Source organism: Panicum virgatum, chromosome 5K (genome assembly GCF_016808335.1).
Source record: "Panicum virgatum strain AP13 chromosome 5K, P.virgatum_v5, whole genome shotgun sequence".
NCBI classification, from domain to species: domain Eukaryota; kingdom Viridiplantae; phylum Streptophyta; class Magnoliopsida; order Poales; family Poaceae; genus Panicum; species Panicum virgatum.
The window spans coordinates 4,422,683-4,443,193 of NC_053140.1; the positions used below are offsets into that span (position 1 = coordinate 4,422,683).

Sequence of the window (20,511 nt, forward strand, 5' to 3'; positions counted from 1 at the left end):
CCAAAACTAATTCGTTGACGTCATAGTTTTGTCGGGCTCTATGCTCTCAACCATACGTGTGGTAAAAGAAAAAAACCAATTTCCAACAAAATCAAATCATTTGACCGTTCCCAAAGCATAAGTGCAGCCAGGTAAAACGGTCAGCGGTTTCCTCCCCGGAAATCCCCACCGGCATTCCCAACCGCCGTCGCGCTCGGCGACCAAAGATTGGTTGGACGCAAGCGGGGCCCACCCGCCCGGGGCGGCAGCGCAGAAGGTTTCCGCGAAGGGGAGAGGCCCGGCCGGCCGGTCCCCATTCGTCTGCCTCCTCCCCGCGCCTCTGCTCTGCCCCGCGCATTTCCCCCTTGGTATATAGCTCCCCGTCCGGGCCTCCCTTGCCGCCACCGCGGGGACGACGCGCCATGTGCTAGCTCTGCTCGCCCCGGTCCAAGCCTCACCGATCCGCAGCTCACGAGTGCCCGTACGGCCGAGTGCACGAGCTCGAGGGGTCCATTGGAGAGGACGGCGCGAGGGGATAGGAGGAAGCCAAGGGAGGGAGGAAGAAGAGAGAGAGAGACGAGAAGGGAAGGAGTTCTGTGTGGGAGAGGCAGGCAGAGCAAGCTTTTTCGATCTGAATTTTCAAGCGATTGAGGCGCGAGGAGCAAGCAAGAGAGAGGAGCGGAGATGGTGGTGGTGAAGCAGAGGAGGATGTCGGGAGAGGTAGGAGACGCGGCTCCGCCTTCCTTGCTCAGCTCACTTGTTCTTGGCGACGGCGTTGCGATTTGCAAGTTGCAACTGAGAGCTCCCGAGATTTCTTTTAAGATTTCCGTTCCTTTTTTTATTCTTTTCTTCAGAGTTCAGACAATAATAACCACTTGCAACTGCTTTCCGTCAAAAGAACAATTTGCAACTGAGAGGTTCGCTACGATGATGCTGATTGGCGGCGCCGTTGCTGTGCGGGTGCAGGTGTTCTGGCCCAAGATCGTGCTCAAGAAGTGGCTCAACCTCAAGAGCAAGGACTTGGACTTCGGCGCCGACGAGGACGAGGACGACGACGACGGCAGCGACATTGACGACCAAGGTTGGCCGAACATTCCTCTTCACGTTCACGGACGAAAACCCATCTGCTTCTCCTGGAGCTTCGTTGCCGAAAGATCACCTCTCTTCTCTTTTCTTTTTCACTCTCCACCTCTCATTTCCTCTCCCGCTTTTTCTCAGAGAACTGCGGCTGCGACGGCGATGGCGCTCGCCGGCCGGCAGACGGCGGTGCTCAGATCACCGGTGAGTTTAATTCCGTCCATTACGTGTTGAATTTAATCTCGGCTAGTGTGTAGGCTGAGGAACTGAAAAGTGAAAGCCGCGTTCCTGTTCTCCCGTCTATGTGGTAATCTTATCCGGTGGGCCGTGTTTTTCTTTTCAAGTGGGTCGGAAGAGAAAGGGCAGCTTTGGACTATTCATTCATCCCCTTTTGGGTGGGGAAGATGAACTGGTCCTCGTGCCGCCATCAGTGCGTTTGGTGTGTCGCATCATGGCTCGGCCCGGGACCCGGCAACCCTGAATCTCCTTGTCTAGTATCACAAAAATGGGTGACCAACAATTGCCTAATCTGGCAGACCGGCTCCATAGGTCAAAAAAATCACGATATACTAAAACATAAGTGTAATTAATGATTTTTTTTGCAGTTTTTCATAGTAATTTAGGAAGGATAAAACTTATGATATACTACTACTTTGTACTCTCATCTCACGCAGTATTAGCCATATTTTTTTTTTGTTTATGGTGTGGAATTCACACTGCATTGATCGATCAGCGTTGCTTCTGACGATTCGCTAACATTTCTTTGCACCGCCATGCTGAACTCTGCTGCATCAGATGAGATACTGGAGAGCGCGCCGTACAAGCTGAGGAGGACGAACTCGGAGACCCTGCGCGCGCAGTACATCAACACCAAGGAACTGAGGTGCGTTGTTCGATCGGTTTCAGCGATGCGTGCGCCCATTTTGCGGTTTCGATTGAACCTGTTCTTCGTCGGTTGCAGGGTCTGCGTCGGCACCTGGAACGCCGGCGGCAGGGCCCCGCCGGAGGACCTCGACATCGCCGAGTGGCTCGGCACCGCCTCCGGCGCCGAGCCCGCCGACATCTACGTGCTCGGGTAAGCCGCTCGTCCGCCGGATTCGTGGCGCGGCTCGTCGGCGACCTGCCGTTACTCGGCTGACGCGTGCGGGCGTCGCGTGAATGCAGGTTCCAGGAGGTGGTGCCGCTGAACGCCGGCAACGTGTTCGGCGCGGAGGACGGCCGGCCGGCGGTGGCGTGGGAGTCCGTGATCCGTGGCACGCTCAGGCGGGCCCAGCCGTCGAAGCCCAAGTACAGGTTCTACAGCCACCCGCCCTCGCCGTCGCGGTTCGACCTGCCGGTCGACGCCGCGGCCGCCGCCGACGAGCTGCTTCCCGGCACAGACACCGAGACCGACACCGATGACGACGCGCCGTTCGCCTTCCCCGTGCAGCCGGAGCGGTACGCCGCGGCGACCCCGAGGAAGCTGAGCAGGCTCAACCACTTCAGCGTCGTGGATGACTCGGAGCCCAACGGCGACGAACCTGGCGAGCTCGAGCCGGGCGCTCCTCCGCAGCGGACGCTTCTGAGGTCGCTGAGCCGGGCGGACAGGGTCGGGCTGGTCTGGCCGGAGCAGCCGCTGGACCTGGTGCCCGCGCGCGCCATGAGCGCCGCCGCGTCGTCGGCGTCGTTCAAGGCGTCCAAGTCGTTCAGGGCCTACAAGTCGTTCAGGGGGTCGTCCCGCGTCGCCGCCGACGCGCCGGCGGACGACCTGCCGATGATCCCGGACCTCGACCTGGACCTCGACCGCGCGCTGCGCAAGAAGAGCCGGTCCCCGTTCGTGAGGATCGTGAGCAAGCAGATGGTGGGCATCTTCCTGACGGTCTGGGTGAGGAGGGGGCTCAGGAAGTGCGTCCAGAACCTCAAGGTCTCCACCGTCGGCGTCGGCGCCATGGGCTACATTGGCAACAAGGTGCGCCCGCCACGGGATCCATCGATTTCTTCTCTGCAGTGTTGGAATTGTTTTGTTTCAGCCTCGGGTTCAGGAGGATTATTTTTTGAAGTGAAGCTCAGGAGAGGATTATCTGAATCATAGTATTAATTTTGCAACTTTTGGACGTGCGCAGGGAGCCGTGTCAGTGAGCATGTCCATCTACCAGACCATGTTCTGCTTCGTGTGCAGCCACCTCGCCGCCGGCGAGAAGCCCGGCGACGTCCACAAGCGGAACGCCGACGTGCAGGAGATCCACCGGCGGACGCGTTTCCCTGCCCCGGGTGACCAGCAGCTGCTCAGAGACATCCACGACCATGAGTGAGTACCGAGTAGAGCGCAGTAGTTCACCCACCTGACACTGTGGGCCTCCTGCAGTGCATTGCAATTGCAGTTGCATCAAACCCCATCAGGATTCAGAAACCTTACATTTCTCGGTGATTTCTGCAGCCGGATCTTCTGGATGGGTGATCTGAACTACCGCCTCGACGTGTCGTACGAGAGAGCCCACGAGCTGATCTCGACGAGGAGCTGGTCCAAGCTAGCCGAGATGGATCAGGTGAGTGAAGAAGAATCAGAGTCCATTCTCGTGAGCGCATCATTCAGGCACGTTCTCTGAACCTGAATCTGAACTCTGACAAATAAATCTGACGATCCGGGCCGTTGCAAACTCGCAATTCTGCAGCTGAAGCGCGAGCTGAAGAAGGGGCGGGCGTTCGACGGGTGGGCGGAGGGCGTGCTCGAGTTCGCGCCGACCTACAAGTACGCGCTGAGCTCCGGCAGGTACGTCGGCGACGAGCACAAGGGCGGGCGGCGGACCCCGGCGTGGTGCGACCGGGTGCTGTCGTACGGGAAGGGGCTGCGGCTGCTGAGCTACCGGCGGTCGGAGCTGGCGCTGTCGGACCACCGGCCGGTGACGGCCACGTACGCGGCGGAGGTGGAGGTGTTCTGCAGCCGGAAGCTGCAGAGGGCGCTGACGCTGACGGACGCCGAGGTGGAGGGCGGGCAGGTCGTGCCGGACCTCGATTTTTAACGGGGTTCGGCCGGCGGAGCCACCATGCCGGTTGGGGGTGCCTGCAGGAAGTTCAGAGCTTTCTGAAGGCTAACGCACGGTGCCTGACTTCCTGCTCCATGCTGATCGTGCAGGATAACCGGGAGAGCTAGAGCTAGTGATTGCTCCTTGTGTTTTGGGCGAAATGGTCGTGTAAATATGGGTATGAGTAGCTGTGAGCCTCTGAATGTATTGGCATGTTTCTGTAACTTGTAAGCCTCTGAATGCATCGGCTGATTGCGTGTATCACCATCGAAGCATGAGGGGAATGGTAGTCTGCTTCGAAATGCCAGTTTTCTCTAAGACAGTCTTGCTTTGTTTATGCATGAACGGGTGCCTTCTTCCTCAATGGCATGACGCGCAGCCGGGAATCGAACCCGGGTCTGTACCGTGGCAGGGTACTATTCTACCACTAGACCACTGGTGCTTTTGATGCCTGAAGAATGATTAACACTAGACAAACTGGTAAAGAAGTAGTACCAGGTTGGCGAAAACAGAGCAGCGTGCGCCGTGCACATCGTCGTCAGCAGCGCAGCTTGTAAAACAACAAGACATAGCCAGGTTTGGAACTGGAATTGCTTGTGCCACTGTTCTAATTAGGATCCCGTAGCCTACTGATGAGATAATTTTTTCTTTTAACCTTGTAGTAGTCTTCTCCAAATCCTTTTATGTAAGCAAAGGCCGTGTTGAAGCGATCAATATGCACGGGCACTCCCAACTGTCCAAGATACTTTTCTTTCTTGTCCTCAGTGCTAAAATTCAGTGAGTTCATTCATAGTTCATACATTCATGTTTGGAGGCTCCTGACGTATCCTTTCCGAACATGATTAGTGACTTCTCTTTATTCATACTTGCCCTGAACATTCCTCATATAGATCAAAAGTTCCTTGCAGATGATTGACATTACTTGTCATCAGCTTTCATCAGAATGATGAGTGTGTCATCAGCAACTAACAAGTGTGTTAGGCTCAGTGCACACTTGCATATTCGGATATCAGCAGTGATCATTTGTGACGCCTCTGCATGACATGGATCAATAAGAAAATCCTTTTGCACACAAGGAGGGATAAATACACGGACAGGGGGTCAGCGGAAGATGAAACTGAACAAGTCCTTTTGCACTAATAGTACTGATTGGACATATTATTCAGATAATGCAATTGTGTCTTGGTATCAATAAAAGTTTCCATTACGTAAGAAAACGTACAGTGAAGGTCCTTAGGAAGTGAATTTTGGCTTCAGTCCTAGGGAGCATCAACCATCTCAGACCATCCTTATTACATGGTTGCAATCATAGGCTGTGAGCATCACACAACTGTGTATGCTAATAGAGAGAACAACAAAATAACCTGAACGACGTGTCATCTTTGCGTCCAAGACAACTTGTAGGTAGCTCATGAGAGAAAAAAACACGCATGCCTCGGCTTCCGGCGAATTTTTATTCATCACAGTACCAAATGCTTCGATCAATCACGCGAACGAGAGGCCTGATCCACTGAGCTTCTCCGCAACAATGGCGTCCAGACGCCTTGCCATGTCCGGCGTCATGTGGTTCGCCCAGTCCCCTGTCCCTCCCCTCCTGAAGTACCAGTCGTTCGCGAAGGGGGACCCGTACGAGCCCCCGCTGTTCACCTCCAGGTTTTTCAGCTTCTCGATGCTGCAGAGCCTCACGATCTGCGCGACGACCCCCGCCTCCTCCTCCGCCAGCGAGAACGGCTGCCCGACGAACCGCGCCAGCCTCCTGGCGTTGCCGGCGGGGTCGCGCAGCATGTCCTCGTACCTCAGGAACAGCACCGTCTCCGGGCTCGCCTTGCTCGCATTCCAGTACCCTAGGACATGGTCCCAGATCGCCCCGCTCACGGACGTGCCGTTGCAGGCAGCCTCGAACATGTCGGAGAAGGAGACGTTGGGATTCACTTTTCTGACGAAGTGCCAGAACGAAACAAGCGTGTCCTTCGGATTCCTGAAGAATATAATGGTTCATGGTTGATTGTTATGATGTTTACGGTGACAAGATGAGATTTCTGAGCGTTTATCTGGTCAAAATGGGGCTAGATTATTATTACCTGCATATGTAGATGATTTTGCAGTCAGGGTTCTTGGTGATGGAGGTGGGGAGGATGGAGTGGTGCATGTGCGTTGACATGAGCCTCGGCGACGGCAGCGTCTCCATGACGCCCTCCTCGCCGGCGGTGAACAGCCTCTCCATGTACGGGACGCACTGGTGCGGGTTGAGGCAGAGCAGCGGGTGCCCGGCGTCGGCCGGCGGGTACGCACCGCGCGCCATGGTGGCGAACGCCAGGGCCTTGAGCCACGTGGTGCCGGACTTGGGAGGGCTCGCGAGGACGACGTCGCCGCGCCGCGGGGCGAAGCTCCGCTGGATGGAGATGATCCCGGGCACGATGGTCGCCAGCACCCAGGTGCCCTGGTAGAAGCACACCCACAGCTTGGGGTCGTCGGTGAGGCCCTCGATGGGGATCGCCGGCACGGGCTCGGCGATCTTCATGAAAGGCTCCGGGCCGACAGCACCGGCTTGATTGGCGTTGGTGGCGGCCATGCTGCTGCTTGGAGACGTGTTGGTGTGCAGATTATGTACAAAGGCTGCCAATTATATAGAGGCATCCATGCACAACGGTGTAAGGAATATGGTCCTATTACGCCATTGTTTCACCGTCCAGATATCGAAAACATAGTGAAAAAGCAGAGATAGTGTCCAAATGACCGCCGCGACGATTTGAACAAGTGTAAACTGAAGAAATCCAAGAGGCACTGGTTAAACCGACAGTACAATATGAAGGCGTTGGTGCATTGACCGACATTACTCAGAGAGCATGTCGAGCGACCGGGAGCAAAGCCTTCAGCACTGGTAAAACCGATGATGCATCGGTACAAGATGTCCGTGCAATAACATCAGCAGAAAAAGCTAAGTACAACGGTAATCGTACAGGTTTAGTGTGACCGGTTACACCGATACGTGTAGCACCGGTTTAACCGATGATTGCTGAGTCAGCTGCAAGCGTGTCAGAGATGCTCAACGGCTAGTTACAAGCTATTAGTGACTGGTTGAACCGACACTCGAGTACCGGTTAAACTGACACCTTACGTGGAAAGTGCATAACGGCTAGTACGCGCGGCTATTCCGAGTTGGTGGCCTACATATAAGGGTCTCACTCCGGCCATTTTGGAGTTGCGGCAGTCCCTAAAAGTCACACTCACATCAGATAAACATCTCCCAGCTATCCAAGAGCGCATTGATCAAACACTTAGATTTAGCCTAAGCTTTGTGAGTAAGAGTGGTAGACTAGCGAGGCCAAGGTGATCGAGAACTTAAGTAAACTTTGGTGGCATTGCCTTTGTGGCAAGTCAAGGGGTCCCCAAAAGAAATTTGGTGGTCGAAAAGTAATACTCTTAATTAGTGCTTCAACAACGTGGACTAGGGGTGACATTTGCCTACCGATACCACGGGATATATCACTGTGTCAGGAGTTTGCTTCCCTTCGTCCCCTCTTTATGTTTCTGTATTTACTTACACGTGTGCCTTTATTTTCTTAGAGTAGTATCAAACTAGAATTGGCTATAGGTTGCAAAATTCTTCTAGAACGAGAGTTTCACACAAGAAGATCCGTAGTTGCACATCTAAATAGCTTGCTTTAGTTTAAATTTATACGCAAATTAGTTTAGTTGGAGACTTAGGTTAAGGTTTTAACTTGTCGAATTCACTTCTCCCCTTCTTAGGCTACGAGCACCCGATTACTTTTAAACGGCTTCTTTTAAGTTGGACAAGCAATCGGGCAGCTAGGGATGAAAGTTCTTTTTTCTTTGGATCAATGAGTTGACCAAAAACTCAGAAAAATGGTCTAGTTCGGGTCTTAAAGCAAGAAAAGTGATAAGAAAAATATTTGACTACTATTACATGAACTATATATATAAACTTCTGAATATATTTTTTACCACAGTTTTTTAAGTTTTCATACACTTCACTGATTTTTTTGGCTCCTTCAAGTTGACTTGCTTGGCAGCTTGACTGTAACAACCTCATCAGTCATCAATTTAATAGTTGTATGGCTCATAAATAAATGATCACAATTATGCTCGGACATTGACAAATGAACATGAACGTGCTGCTTTGACTTGGATATTCCACGCCTATGGATTTTCTTTTAGAATATTTAGAATCTTACAAGTCTGCGGAACTGACTATTTTTTTTAGAGCACCCAGTACAATGCAGACACTCACAACGCATGCACACTCACACCCCTATAAACACACGTACGCAAACCCTACCCCTATGAGCATCTTCGAAGACTGAGCCAGCAAATCATCGAGATCGACGAAGTCACTATAGGCGCCTCGCTGTCGACGGGAACGTCGCCTACTACTGAATGCACAACGCCGTTAAATCCCAGAATATTCGCTCCCATGGAGAGTTGAACCCAGAACCTCTGGTGCTAGAAAACAAAATCTATATGCATGAACTCTAATTCGTTTGCTTTAGTATGATAACTATTTTTTAAAAAAAACACAGTACAAACGCAGACGCTCACAGACACGCACACTCACCTCTATGAATACACACACAATCTACCCCTACGAGCACTTTAAGAGATTGAGCCAGCAGATCCTCGAGATTGATGAAATCACCACTGTCCCTCACTATCGATGGGCACGTCGTCTACTACTGAAAGAATAACGCTAGTTAAATCCTGGAATAAATCCAGAAAAATAGGAGCACTACTACCGAGTCGAGAAATCGAACCCTGGTGGACAGTTTCCACCACAAGAAACCTTAGTAGCTCAGTTCGCTTTAGTATGATAATTGTGATAGTGAAAAATAGCACGACTCCCATAAATGAAATACAAAGACTTTTGTTCATCTTAAATCACCCGAGGACAACAATGAAATGCAAAGACTTTTGTTGTCCATATTTTTTCCCAAGTGAGCGTCTTAAATCACGCTAGGCCCATAAATGAAATGAGACTTTTGTTTTGCTTATTCCACTCCACTTCCCACTGCTCAGTCCACACTGACTAACCAATCGTGGGAAATGCGCGCCAACTGAAGTAAATACTCCCTTCGTTTTAACTTACAAAAATATGATGTCTAGAATAATCCAATTAGTTTAACCCGTAGATGTCCATTCACTTTGTAGTCTTATATTCCTACAACATCTGTGTATTCACTTTGTACATACTACAATTATTATTCAGTTGTGCTAAAATGTCAAGTATTGTAATTCGATTCCATACATCAATAATGGTTAGTCTTACTGTATTGATGATCGAATATTTCTATTTTTTACGACAACTTTTACACTATGTGAGGCACCCTTAAACTACCCACTTTGAGATTAAAACGGACATCCACTTTAGTTTTATTTTTCTTCGGAATCCAAACAAGATAATGAACTAGTAGTTAGGTGAAACGGCACTTTAGTAGAATAGTGTGCTCTGGGGTCGACAACCTTGAAATCCAAAGTCTAAAAACTATTTTCCCTTGTCAAGAACTCAAGATCACTGATGAACTTATTTGCCACGCTCAGCCTCGGCAACCTAGATTTCCCTAGTGGGTATACACATACGTAACGAGAAGAAAAAACACGAGCAGCTATCTTTATTTTTTACAAAAGGCCCAATATTTTTTTACAGGGAATTCAGGCTCTGTTCTACCAAATATAATGAGTCATAAGTCATAACAGCTACATTTTGACCAAGTAATTGATAATTCATACCAGCTTGTACTTGCTCGGTTTCTTTCTAAAAGTCATGTTTGCGATAAGGACTAGTAATATTTCAAACATGTACTGCCTCTATTTCTTTCTCTAAGGCACGCAAAAATGCATATCAACATTCAAATCTCATAATCTTCAACGAACAAATAATCTTACAAAGTGCAAATTTTGTTGTACAAAAGTGATACCATTGAATTTATATTTGAAAGTACTAACTTATGATTATGGTTTAGTGTGACAAACATTATAGTATAAGAAAAATAGTGGGCCAAAATATAGTTTTAGGGAACATGACAAGTCAAGCAGTGCTATATTTTGAAGTGGAGGGATTACAATTTACAACCAAATGGGCATGATGGCAGCCATGGTGTAAACATATCTGGAATATGAGTGATTGTCCCTGCAAGGGATTTACTATTAAATATATGTCTTGTAAGGGAGAACTGCAGGACTTATCTACAATGTTACTGGAGATGCTCCATTAATTCAATAGATCGGGCGCCTCTTGTAGCTTTATACATCCCTGCTCCCTATATGTCAATCACATTGCTTGCATCATCGGTTAAATAGTAAATATATTATAATTATAGAAACTTACAGAACGAGCTGGACAATTAGCATCAAAGAACTGGCAGCAACTGGACGCTACTGACGAATAGAATTCACAGGACTAGCTAAACAAGAAAAAGAATTGGGTAATCAGTTGGATCCAAGTATTCTAGGCTTTGTCTGCCAGTACTGATCGAAGCGTTGCCTTGCATACTCCATGTACTCGAAGTCGATGTTTTTGTTCACGTGTGCCTGGGAACGGAATGGAGAACAAAATCAATCTTTGACAGGTTATTATCCACTGAATGGATACATATGCATTTGGCACTAGTATTTGAGAGCTCACCGAGATTATTCCCCAAAGGCCCCAAAAGAGATGGCATGCAAGAGTATACTTTGCAATCAAGCCTAGTAGGTTTTCAACTTCCTCATCTGATGGATTTTCACCTGATGAACATATAAATTCTTAAGGACAGAGAATTCTCACAATACATCCATGTAATGCAAGTAAACATGTCATAAAGTTAAGTGCTCGATTAGTGCAGAATGAGTATGCAATTTTCTGTTCTCTAATTGCTTTGCAATTACCTGAAGAGCTAAGGTATGTCCAAACAAATCTTCGCTGCTCTTCAATGTCTGAGAGTACAGAGAAATTAAATGATACAGCAAGCATAACTAAAAGAGCAAGATAAAATTTAGAAACACACATGGTTATAAGTAAAACTAACCAGGATATTTTGCAAAGTCCAGCACATGAGGTGTTGATGTATGGTAATCAGCAGCCATCTCACAAAAGTGATTTGCAATGTCAAATGCAATAGGGTTAAAACTGGCATATTCATAGTCCTGCAGGATTTGATCAACAAAATAGCAGTCAGGTACAGGAAGAAATGGCTACCAACCAAGTTGTCCCCATCCCTAGCATTACTTAGCATACCAAATTGTTCGTTTAGGATCTTTTTTTTCCTATCATATCAATCTGCCCCCATTGCTAGAGTAACTTACTGACTTGCTGGAAATTAATAGCTCTGCATTATTTTTAAATATAATTATGCAAACAGGTACCACACCATGTTTAAATCAAGAATCAGAACGCCTTGTGTCCATTTAATCGGAACTTACAATCAAGGTGACTTGTCTGGTCTCTTCATATATCATAATATTCCCATACTGCAGATCATTATGGCAAAATCCTATTGACTGGTTGATGCCCGACAGCGCCTTCTCCAGCAACGCAATCTCATCGCCAAGCTTATTTAGCTGAAATTGTTTGGACTCTTCCTCGGAACACCTGACACGAGCCTGCTCAAGCCACCTCCTGATACAGACAAGACCAAGCAAATCAGCCTCTGATCAGCCATCACTCACATTTCTCGCCATGATAATAGAAGGTGACATAAAAAAATGCATGCCTGAGCCTCTGCCACAACGAGACATCCTTGGGTCCAGGCATGTCGAGATCGTGAAACTCCCTCAGCTTCTTGGCTATCAGCGCTGATATCTTCGGGTCGCGCAGATCGGCTGCAGATAGCGTCTGAGAAAGCAAGGGTGCAAGCAATACGAGAATGAGATATCACCGTTACCGATTCACCATTTCAACAGATAAATTATGAAATTGACAATGGGGACGCGCGCGCACCCTGGCGTTGATGAACTCCTCGACGCGGCCGTTGGCGAATCGGCCAAGGAGGCGGGGCCCCTGGCCGTGGCGCGACATGCACTCGAAGGTGCGGACCTCGTCGGCGCGGTCGAAGAAGACCTCGACGCCCTGGCCGTAGATGCGCACGAGCACCTTGCGCGGGTCGCCCTCGCCGCCGGGCCAGGTGATCCGGAAGACCTCGTTGGTCATGGCGCCCTTGAGCTGGGACACGGCGAGCGCGCCCGGGTCCACGTCGCCGCCCCAGAGCTCGCCGGCCAGGCGGAGCAGGATGCGGCGCGCGTCCTCCGGGATGCGCTCGATGCTGGGGCTCCGCCGCAGCACGGGCGCGGGGGCCGCGGCACCCCCGCGCGGCGGCGGGTCGGCGGCGGCCATCGGGGGGCGGACGAGGGCGAGGAGGCGCCGGCGATCTGCGGAGGACGGAGAGGTGGTGAGGGCGAGTCGTTTCGATTTGCGCTCGATGCGGATTTGGGGTCGGGAATGCCGCGGAATCGCGGGATCCGAATCGGGATCCGTGGAAAAATGGCGGAGGCGGGCAGGAAGCTTCCGGGCGAATGCCGGCTACAGCTCAGCTCCAGGCGCCACGTCAGGTGCCAGCTTTGAACACGCAGTGGACACGTGGGGGCTGCTGGAAGGAGGGATGCGGCTTTCTTCAAGTTTTGTTTCCAAATTATTACAGGTTTTTTAATATTTTCAAATACCTAGAAAGTTAAAGCTAAAACAACGGAACAACCTATAGAATTGGAGTATAATTTTGAGCTTTCGTATTTCGTTATCTGCTAATCATAGACCAAAAGTGCGCTTTGTCATTATATGTACATCAATAGTGGTAAGACTCCACCGCCAAACAAAACGAAAAAAAGGTAGTATTGGGAGTCAACGAAAGGGGCGAAAGATGAACAGTAGTAGAAAATGGTGGTGCTAGCAATTTTGTGATGATCCGGGTTATGATACTTGCTAAAACGCATAGCTAAAATTCATCTAAAACCATTCATAGCCATTGCTGGAAGAATACGGACCATCACAGGGAGCAAGAAAATCCATATATCCGAATGGGGAAATTCTTATCCACTCGCACACGCTGCTTCGTCGCAAAGCACAAGAGAAGCAGAGGAACGGAGAAAAGGAGCAGAGGAACAGGGAAAACGAGTTCAGCGACGTTACATCTGCAGCTGGAGGCGGCGGCGACTCCGTCGGCGCCGGCCGGTGGCGTCAGCCGGAGGCGAGGAGGAAGCGCTAACCAACGCGCCTCGGTGACCGGAGCCATCGCCGGCCCGTGAGCCCCGCCGGTGAGCTCCCGACCGCCGGCGAAGACGATGCAGCAGCTGGTGCTCCGAACTAGCAGCTGTGAAGCACAAGGCAACGAATCCGAAGCTTGATTTATGGGGCCAGCGCATGAGCTCCGCGGGGTATGCTATGGCAGCTCGTGGAGGAGAGTGGTTGGTGGCAGGAAGCAGGAACGACCCAGACGAGACATACAGTATACCAGTGCTTGGACTGGAACCTTTAAAAATGAATCGTCTTGAGCAGGGTACGTGAGCAGGGGGCAAATTCGAAGGTCCTGTGCGAAACTATGAACTGGACTCTAGTACCATCGTTGCGCCTGCGAGTGCCCAGTGAAATCCGGAAGGTGGAAGTGCAGACGTGACTTGTGCCGTGCCTGGCGAGCGGTTATAGTGGAAGCGAAAAAGATTGCACTGCGATCTGCAGATTTGATTGAAAGACAATGGTCAAGCGGCATATTTCTTCTTCTATGACATATTTAGGCTACAGTTTGCTTCGTATTAGATCAAAATATAACTAAAACAAAATCTACTATATAATTATACCTAGTATACTCGTTATATTTTAGGGCCCCTAAAATTTGAGGGCCCTCTGCGGTCGTACGGCCCGCACGGGCCGTATCAAGCCTGCAGTGCCATGCACATGATTCGCAGGACTGTCAACGCATCACTGAACCAAGTCACATATCACAGACTGAACTTTTTTAGGATGTCTCTGTAACAGCCCAAATTTCAGATATAAATAAAATTAAGACAAATAAATAAATCAATGCTTGATTTGGTTTTTATTTGGCTCCTCTCATACTTTATGCATTAATAACCCTCCTTGAGCATGTTTAAAAAGGTTGCTAAAAGATGAGTGATAAAATAAATTCTCGAACTTTTACATAAAATCTTAAAGCACTAAACTAGTTTTGGTGAGATCCTCAAGGTTTTTGGAATAATTTAAATTTGACTTTGAATCTTGGTTTGAATCCTTAAAAATAAAAAAAAAGAGAACCCATCTCAGTTTGGGCCGAACCCAACCGGCCCACCTTTCCTCCACCTCCTCAACCCGCCAGCCCGGGCTAGCTCGCACGGCTTTTTATTTTTATATTTTTTAAAAATATTTTTTACATAAATATATTTTCGGTTTTATATTTTACAGTTTTATACCCCTACCGCCCGACAGGGGGCGGCAGAGACCTATATGTAAATAAATATAAAATTTTTTGCACGGAGGCCCCTGGCGGGAGCCTGCCGCCCCTCTGCCGGGCGGCAGGCACCTACTGCCCGGTGGAGAGGCGGCAGGCTCCACCCCCCAATATAAAAGCTGAGCCCCTTCCCTCGCACCCTCATTTCTCAATATTTCACAAAAGAAGCCGCAGCACAGACTTGGTGTCATGAGATATACGGCATCGGTATTCTAGGCCCATTCACTCAAAATAATTCCCATCCAATGCTCATCCCTGATCTAGCTACGAAGAGGAGCATAGGCCGATGGTAGACACGTCGTATCCGGAACGGAATGGACGAGTCCGAGGCTGGAATGAAGAAAAAATGTTGCAACTTGTGTGGAGCGGACGGTCACACTTACAAGAAAGTGCCCACAGCTTTCAGTAACCACTGCTGCTGCCGAGGCTGGACCTTCCGGGAATCCAACGGATGGGTCGGCTCCACCTACAAGAATTCGCCGCATGTAGTTGTGCACGACACACCTTCCAATGTATTTGTTTGTACGAAACTAAATATATTGTGTATGTAGTATGCCTAAATGTCTTGTTTAATTAGTTGGCAGTGCGTATTTCTATAGAATTTGGTTGTAATGAATGAAACCTTCAACGTCCACGCACAGCGTAAAAGAGGTCGACATGGCCGGAGTGGTTAGGAGGTGCTTCTAGTTGTTTCTGTATTTTTGTTATGGACATGTCGTAATGTTATACTTATTTCGTTCTCATGCATCACCTATTTCGTTCTCAGTTACGTATGTGTATGAATTGCTAAGTTATATTTTTCATATTCGTCTACTTTACTAACAGTTTTTATTTCTATCCAAAATATTTAAAACCACATCTAATGCCGCACTGCCGCACTGACGGTCAAGGTTTAACCTACGGGAGGGGCCTGCCGCCCCTTTGTTGGGCGGCGGGTAAGCCTACCGCCCCGCCACCGGGTGGCGGGTACCTGCCGCCCGGCGGGCGGCAGCCTCCCCTAGGGGCCAAAATGTGATTAAAAATAAATTTTATTTACATTAAGGTCCCTACTGGCTGACCTCCTGCCGGGCGGTAGGGGTATAAATCTGTAAATTATGAAACCGAAAATATATTTCTGTAAAAACGATTTTGAAAAATATAAAAATAAAAAACGCCCAGCTCGCCTTCCTCTCTGGGCCGGCAGGCCGCGGTCCACGGCGGCCCAACGGCCTTTCCTTTCCCCGCACCACTGCCGCTCGGGCCCGCTCGTCAGCGCCCGCGACGCCGTCTTCTTCCTCCCCGCGCCGCCCGTCCACTGCCCCCGCGCCGCCCGCTGCTTCACCGCGCCGCTCGCGTACGGCCGCCAGCCCGACGCTGCTCCTCCGAGCCGCGTCAATCAGCAGCACAGCGCGGCCCGACCTCCCCCGTCCCTGTGCGCCACCTCGAATCTTCCCCATCCCCTGTGCAGCGGTGGAATCCGCCAGCGCCGCGTTGTCTTCCTCCCGCGCCGCCCGGGCCAAGGACGTGCGCTGGACGAGCGCATTCAAGGCCGGGAAAGCTCCAGCGCGTGCACGCGGTGCACGCCGTCCATCCTCGCGCCACTGCTCCCTCGCTCTTTCTCTCTCTGTCGGTGTGAGCCGCGTTAACACTCGTTTCACGCTCTCACCTCTGCCTCATTCCGTGAAGCACACCTCTTCCATGGCGCCTCCACTGCTCCTCTCTCTTTTCCACAGCAAGCCAGCGGCGGCAGGCAGCCATCTCCCCTCCTCTGTGCTTTCTCCCGTGGCGAGCAGCAGCCCAACGCCACCCTCTCCCTCTGTTCCTTTCCCACGTCAAGCAGCTGCAATCTCACCTCCCTCTCTGTTTCTTCTTCCCCACTGAGCCACCCACGGCAAGTAGCAGCAGCAACCCCTCATCCCCTCTGCTCCTCCACCACACCACCGAGCAAGCACGAGCTGCAATCCCAGCACCAGTAGCTCTCTCCAATCGATTCCCCTCCTCTGATTTCTCTAATCCGAGCAAACAAGGAGCTAGCCCCAGCGCCTTCTTTTTTTCCACCGCAAGCAAACAGCACCCAGCAGCGCCTTCTCCCTCCACCCAGCAGCGCCTTCTCCCTCCTCTTTGTTTTTCTTCTCCACGCAAGAAGCAAGTAGAGCAGCCGGCCGCCGCTGCTCCCTTGAACGAGTTCCGCCCACTCTAGCACTGCTCCCTTGTCCAATCAGCAAGCAAGCAAGCTGCAGCCAATGGGAGGAGGAGGAGGGCAGCACTACACCGCCGACCGCGAGCCGAAGGAGCAACCGGGCCGGAAGCTGCGACGCCACTGCATCGACGACCACGCCGAGCCGGAGCAGCCACGAGGAGGAGTTGAACGTGGAGGAGCCACCGCGGGGAGCTGCGCTGCACGGTGACTCCGCAAACCCAAGGCCGTTGCTGTCAAGCCGTAACGCCCCTGCCGAGCACCACGAGCTCACCACGGCCGCAACGTCTTCCTGCTCCGCCTCTCCACGACGTCGTCCAGCCGCCGGACCATCGCTGCCCTCGGACAGCAGCTCCGGCCATCCTCCGCCCGCTTTGGCCGCCCTGCAAGCTTCCCCACGTCACGGTGAGCATCCCCGGCACACTCTTTAGGCTTGCGCGTGGCCGAATCGGCCCGGCCGCGTTGCTCTGCTCCCGGCCGCCGCACTGGTCGCCGCCGCCGGTGCTCCGGTGACCCTCGGGTCCCGAGCCGCGGCTCAGCTTGCAGCGCGCGCTAGCGCACGCGCACGCGCACGCGCAGCTAGTTAGGCGCGAAGCGCGCCTCCAGTGCGCGGATCGACCGGCGGGCGCGGCGGCTCTGCTTTATTTGGGTATGGTGTCATCATGCTGACGTCGTGATGACGTCAGATTCGCCTTTTCCCTTAGAAAAATAAATCCGAAATACATGTTTTATACATAGTATATACCCTGCCCTGTGGACCCCACATGTCAGTGAAACAAACCTTATCTCATATGAATTTCCAGTAAGAAAATAAATGGAGAAAAACCAAGAAAATCTAGGGTTCATCAGAATAGTTGTTTTTCACCTTTTAATCCTGAATTTGATTTTCAAACATGCATAGCTTTATCATTTTAGCTCCAAATTAGGTGATTCTTTTTCCTAAAATCATGCTCTATCATCTCATGGTGTTTATTTGGTTGTTTATTGCTGTTTATTTGGTTCTTTTGCATGTGCTGTCGTTCGTCCGATTCGCATAGACAACGAGACGTTCATAACTGCGCCAGACGCCGAGCTAATACTTGAGAATATGAATAATCGGCAACAAGGCAAGCACCTCCTTGATCATATTTACCCCTATATGAATTCCTAAGCCTACAATTATATGCATGCGATGATGATTTTATGTGTCCAAATGTCATTTTATGTCGGGTAGACACGTCCTACTTTAATGCATTTATCTTCCTTATTATTTTGTATCCCTTTTATGCCTTGTTATTCTAAGGCTATGGATTATTCGCGTAGTTCAGAGTCACATGCTTAGTTGGCTTAGTGTTTGCGCAGTAGTTAAGTAGCATCACATGGGCTGGTTTCTTTTAAAGAAAAATATACATTTATATGGTTGTTTTTTTAAGAATAAAAACTCTATGGTAGATGCGGGTGAATATATGGTCTAGCGGTTATGATGGTATGAGGATGAAGAAAAAGAATATGGATGATAAAATGGATGAAAAAAAGACGATGGATATGGCTTGGTTCTATATGCGTTTCCGGCGCATTTTAGGGATTTATCACCCGTGTCAAATTAAGGACCGGTAATTGGCACTATTCTAGTCAAGTATTACAGTGCAACCATACGGCTAAATGGGCACTGACCTTAGCTTATTAAGTCAGTCGGCCCGAGAGAATGCTACCGCCCGAGTGCTCGAGGAGTTCATCGGTGTCGGGGTAGCTAACCCGGTCAGATGTACGGAGCCGCGATACTCCTACAGTCTGTCGTGTAGCATATTCTTGGGTCCGGTTGATGTAACGGATTTGTCATGTTAGTTTGCCGACACATCTAAGGAATTGTGTAAGGTCCAAAATACCAGTTTCTTTGGTAGTTAGAACTTCAACTTTTCCAACTGGCACTTCAACTCGTTGTCCAAGTCCTATACCTTTTCTTTCACAAGCCGGGATAAGGGCGCTAAGCATTGATAAAGACTTTCATTGCTTCCCCATAATCTATATTCAACACTACTTGATACAAAACTTGCTTTCCTTATTTTAGCTACTACCTTTCTCATATTCTTATCATATACTTCTTGGATGCCTTCCTCCAATCGCTTTCTTGCGCGAGCTAGATTCTTTATATATATAGGTGATGAGTAGGGGGCAGCTCCGTGTACCGCAGCTAGTCAAATGTCCGATTTAATGCACTAGAGGGCGTTAGCACTAAACTAAATTTTTTCAGTCTACTTTGAAAGTAAAGACTTGATTTTGTTTTGCTTCTTTGCTGATGCTTGATTAACTACATGTTTATACTGTATTCTGCAACAGTAGAGAAGAGAGAAAAAACGTAATGTCAAACTACACGCCAGCAAGTGCCAGGAAGAGAAGTTAAGCAATTGGAAACAGAGAATAAGTGAAAGACAAAAGCAGCCGGCTTAGGATTTTCAGTGAATAAAGCAAGGCAAGCAGTGCCAGATGATGATAAAATAGCGGCGCATCCTTCTTTTGAAAGTGACCAAATGGGACTTTGAAGCATAGTATCAGATGCCTTATTTTTTAGTTAGGATCTCCTTCTCATTCCAAAGTATGGTTGGTGTATACTCGGCCTTTCCCACTGTAGTTTGGAGCTCACCCTTTATTTACACCGACCCAATCTACAATCAAAACAAATGTCAAAGAAAAGGTGATAAGAAAGAAATCTAGCGAAAGCTAACTGTCAGCTATAAATAAATGCTTTTGCTTTCTATCCAGCAGCTGATGCTTTTTATGTAGTAAAGAAGGAAATTCTTGGAGTTAGCACGGTACTGAGGTCTCTGGAGCGAGTGACGGATTATCTCTTTCGGAACATTAGAGGTTGTGCACAGCACTCATAGCTCCTCTATTTCTCAAGGATCTATGCTTCCTGTTTGCACTCTTTCTAGGTTGTCTTCCAGTGCGATAGAGAAGCTGGCAGTGAACGGATTCATCCGGCAAATGTGGCCATACTACTAGCTCTGGCTAGTCCATGCTTCATGAGGTACATACTTCTTCCGGTCTGCTCTGTTGCCGAGCTTTCATTCTCGGACACCTACATTCCCAACAGGCTAGGGCAAATACATGAAGTCAGAATGATTCCCAAACCTGGATTGAATGCTCTGCCAAAGTCAACCTAAACAATTAATTGAAGGAAGTGTCGCCCAGCATCGATTTCACGTGTTGGTTGCCCAACCCGATTAGTAGTTTTTGAATGATTCGCGTTAGCCAGGAGTTAGAGATGTACTTTATATTTCAATAATTAGACAACAGTCGTCAGTCAAAATACTGATATCCCCCTCGTTCACTTAAGTGGTAAGAAATGCTTTAGGTGAACATGCATGCAGAAATAATTATGTATTATTCAATTGTTATTGATTCCTACTCCGTACTTGACTATGAGATAGAGGAAGGATCTGATAATTGCTTATATAAGCTAATTCCTAATTCTAAGACATAGATTTCATTATGCGGGGCGTAGCGAAAGCATTCAACCTTCTAGGACTAAGCCTAAGGCCTATGGTCCCTCAAAAAAGAGAGATCAATCGCTATCAATGCCAGGAGGCAGATCAAGATTCATGGGAACGAGAACCTTTTTACCTAAGTAGGAAGAATCCATTAGGGCTGCGAACTTTTCCAATATGTGCGAGCAAATGTGCATGATCAAGTTGGAAAAACCAGGGCATCATCTATCTATCTATCAAACTTTTAATATGTCTCTTCGAGAAGCAAAGAAAAGCTTAGAGATAGAATGCTCATCTGTCCATTTCTTATTTCCTGAGGTTCACCTATGTTCTTTTCTTGTGCTTTGTCAAATCAAGTAGGCGCATATGAAACACAAATCCAGAGG

General features: G+C 49.3%; 3 protein-coding genes and 1 long non-coding RNA gene across 9 annotated transcripts; 2 read left to right on the forward strand and 2 right to left on the reverse strand.

The window, feature by feature from the left end:
- Positions 1-249: 249 nt before the first annotated feature.
- LOC120705779 (type IV inositol polyphosphate 5-phosphatase 3-like) lies at positions 250-4,376 on the forward strand. Of its 6 annotated transcripts, none has more exons than XM_039990288.1 (9): positions 250-699; positions 946-1,060; positions 1,198-1,260; positions 1,852-1,939; positions 2,018-2,131; positions 2,221-3,004; positions 3,159-3,340; positions 3,461-3,581; positions 3,708-4,376. In XM_039990288.1, exons 1-9 carry the CDS (start codon positions 664-666, stop codon positions 4,053-4,055), a joined length of 1,851 nt encoding a protein of 616 aa, XP_039846222.1. In that variant the 5' UTR covers positions 250-663; the 3' UTR covers positions 4,056-4,376. The 6 variants fall into 6 exon arrangements, with proteins under 6 accessions (XP_039846222.1, XP_039846225.1, XP_039846224.1 ...); XM_039990291.1 differs by having other exon boundaries at positions 253-699; positions 3,159-3,343; positions 3,473-3,581; positions 3,708-4,360; XM_039990290.1 differs by lacking the exon at positions 250-699 and having other exon boundaries at positions 706-1,060; positions 3,159-3,343; positions 3,473-3,581.
- Positions 4,377-5,240: 864 nt separating this feature from the next.
- LOC120710437 (cytosolic sulfotransferase 5-like) lies at positions 5,241-6,630 on the reverse strand. Its single transcript, XM_039996124.1, has 2 exons — positions 6,140-6,630; positions 5,241-6,036 (listed from the first exon to the last, which is right to left on the reverse strand). Exons 1-2 carry the CDS (start codon positions 6,628-6,630, stop codon positions 5,544-5,546), a joined length of 984 nt encoding a protein of 327 aa, XP_039852058.1. The 3' UTR covers positions 5,241-5,543.
- A 3,428-nt stretch (positions 6,631-10,058) lies between these two features.
- On the reverse strand, positions 10,059-13,489 carry LOC120705780 (probable choline kinase 2). The gene is made up of 8 exons (XM_039990294.1): positions 13,174-13,489; positions 11,992-12,419; positions 11,765-11,886; positions 11,475-11,670; positions 11,081-11,198; positions 10,941-10,988; positions 10,699-10,799; positions 10,059-10,604 (listed from the first exon to the last, which is right to left on the reverse strand). The coding sequence occupies exons 1-8, from the start codon at positions 13,274-13,276 to the stop codon at positions 10,503-10,505; spliced, it is 1,218 nt and encodes a 405-aa protein (XP_039846228.1). The 5' UTR covers positions 13,277-13,489; the 3' UTR covers positions 10,059-10,502.
- Positions 13,490-15,663: 2,174 nt separating this feature from the next.
- Positions 15,664-18,162, forward strand: LOC120705781. The gene is made up of 2 exons (XR_005688050.1): positions 15,664-17,066; positions 17,699-18,162. It is a non-coding gene; the product is annotated as an uncharacterized LOC120705781 (long non-coding RNA).
- Positions 18,163-20,511: the final 2,349 nt, after the last annotated feature.

Coding starts and splice junctions, on each gene's coding strand:
- LOC120705779 (XM_039990287.1), top strand. CDS start 907: ATGATGCTGATTGGCGGCGCCGTTGCTGTGCGGGTGCAGGTGTTCTGG. Junction 3,341..3,460: donor CTCAGAGACATCCACGACCA/TGAGTGAGTACC, acceptor TACATTTCTCGG/TGATTTCTGCAGCCGGATCT. Junction 3,582..3,707: donor AGCTAGCCGAGATGGATCAG/GTGAGTGAAGAA, acceptor GCAATTCTGCAG/CTGAAGCGCGAGCTGAAGAA.
- LOC120710437 (XM_039996124.1), bottom strand. CDS start 6,630: ATGGCCGCCACCAACGCCAATCAAGCCGGTGCTGTCGGCCCGGAGCCT. Junction 6,037..6,139: donor AAAATCATCTACATATGCAG/GTAATAATAATC, acceptor TATATTCTTCAG/GAATCCGAAGGACACGCTTG.
- LOC120705780 (XM_039990294.1), bottom strand. CDS start 13,276: ATGGCTCCGGTCACCGAGGCGCGTTGGTTAGCGCTTCCTCCTCGCCTC. Junction 11,887..11,991: donor AGGAGTTCATCAACGCCAGG/GTGCGCGCGCGT, acceptor TTGCTTTCTCAG/ACGCTATCTGCAGCCGATCT. Junction 11,199..11,474: donor CCAGACAAGTCACCTTGATT/GTAAGTTCCGAT, acceptor CAAATCCTGCAG/GACTATGAATATGCCAGTTT.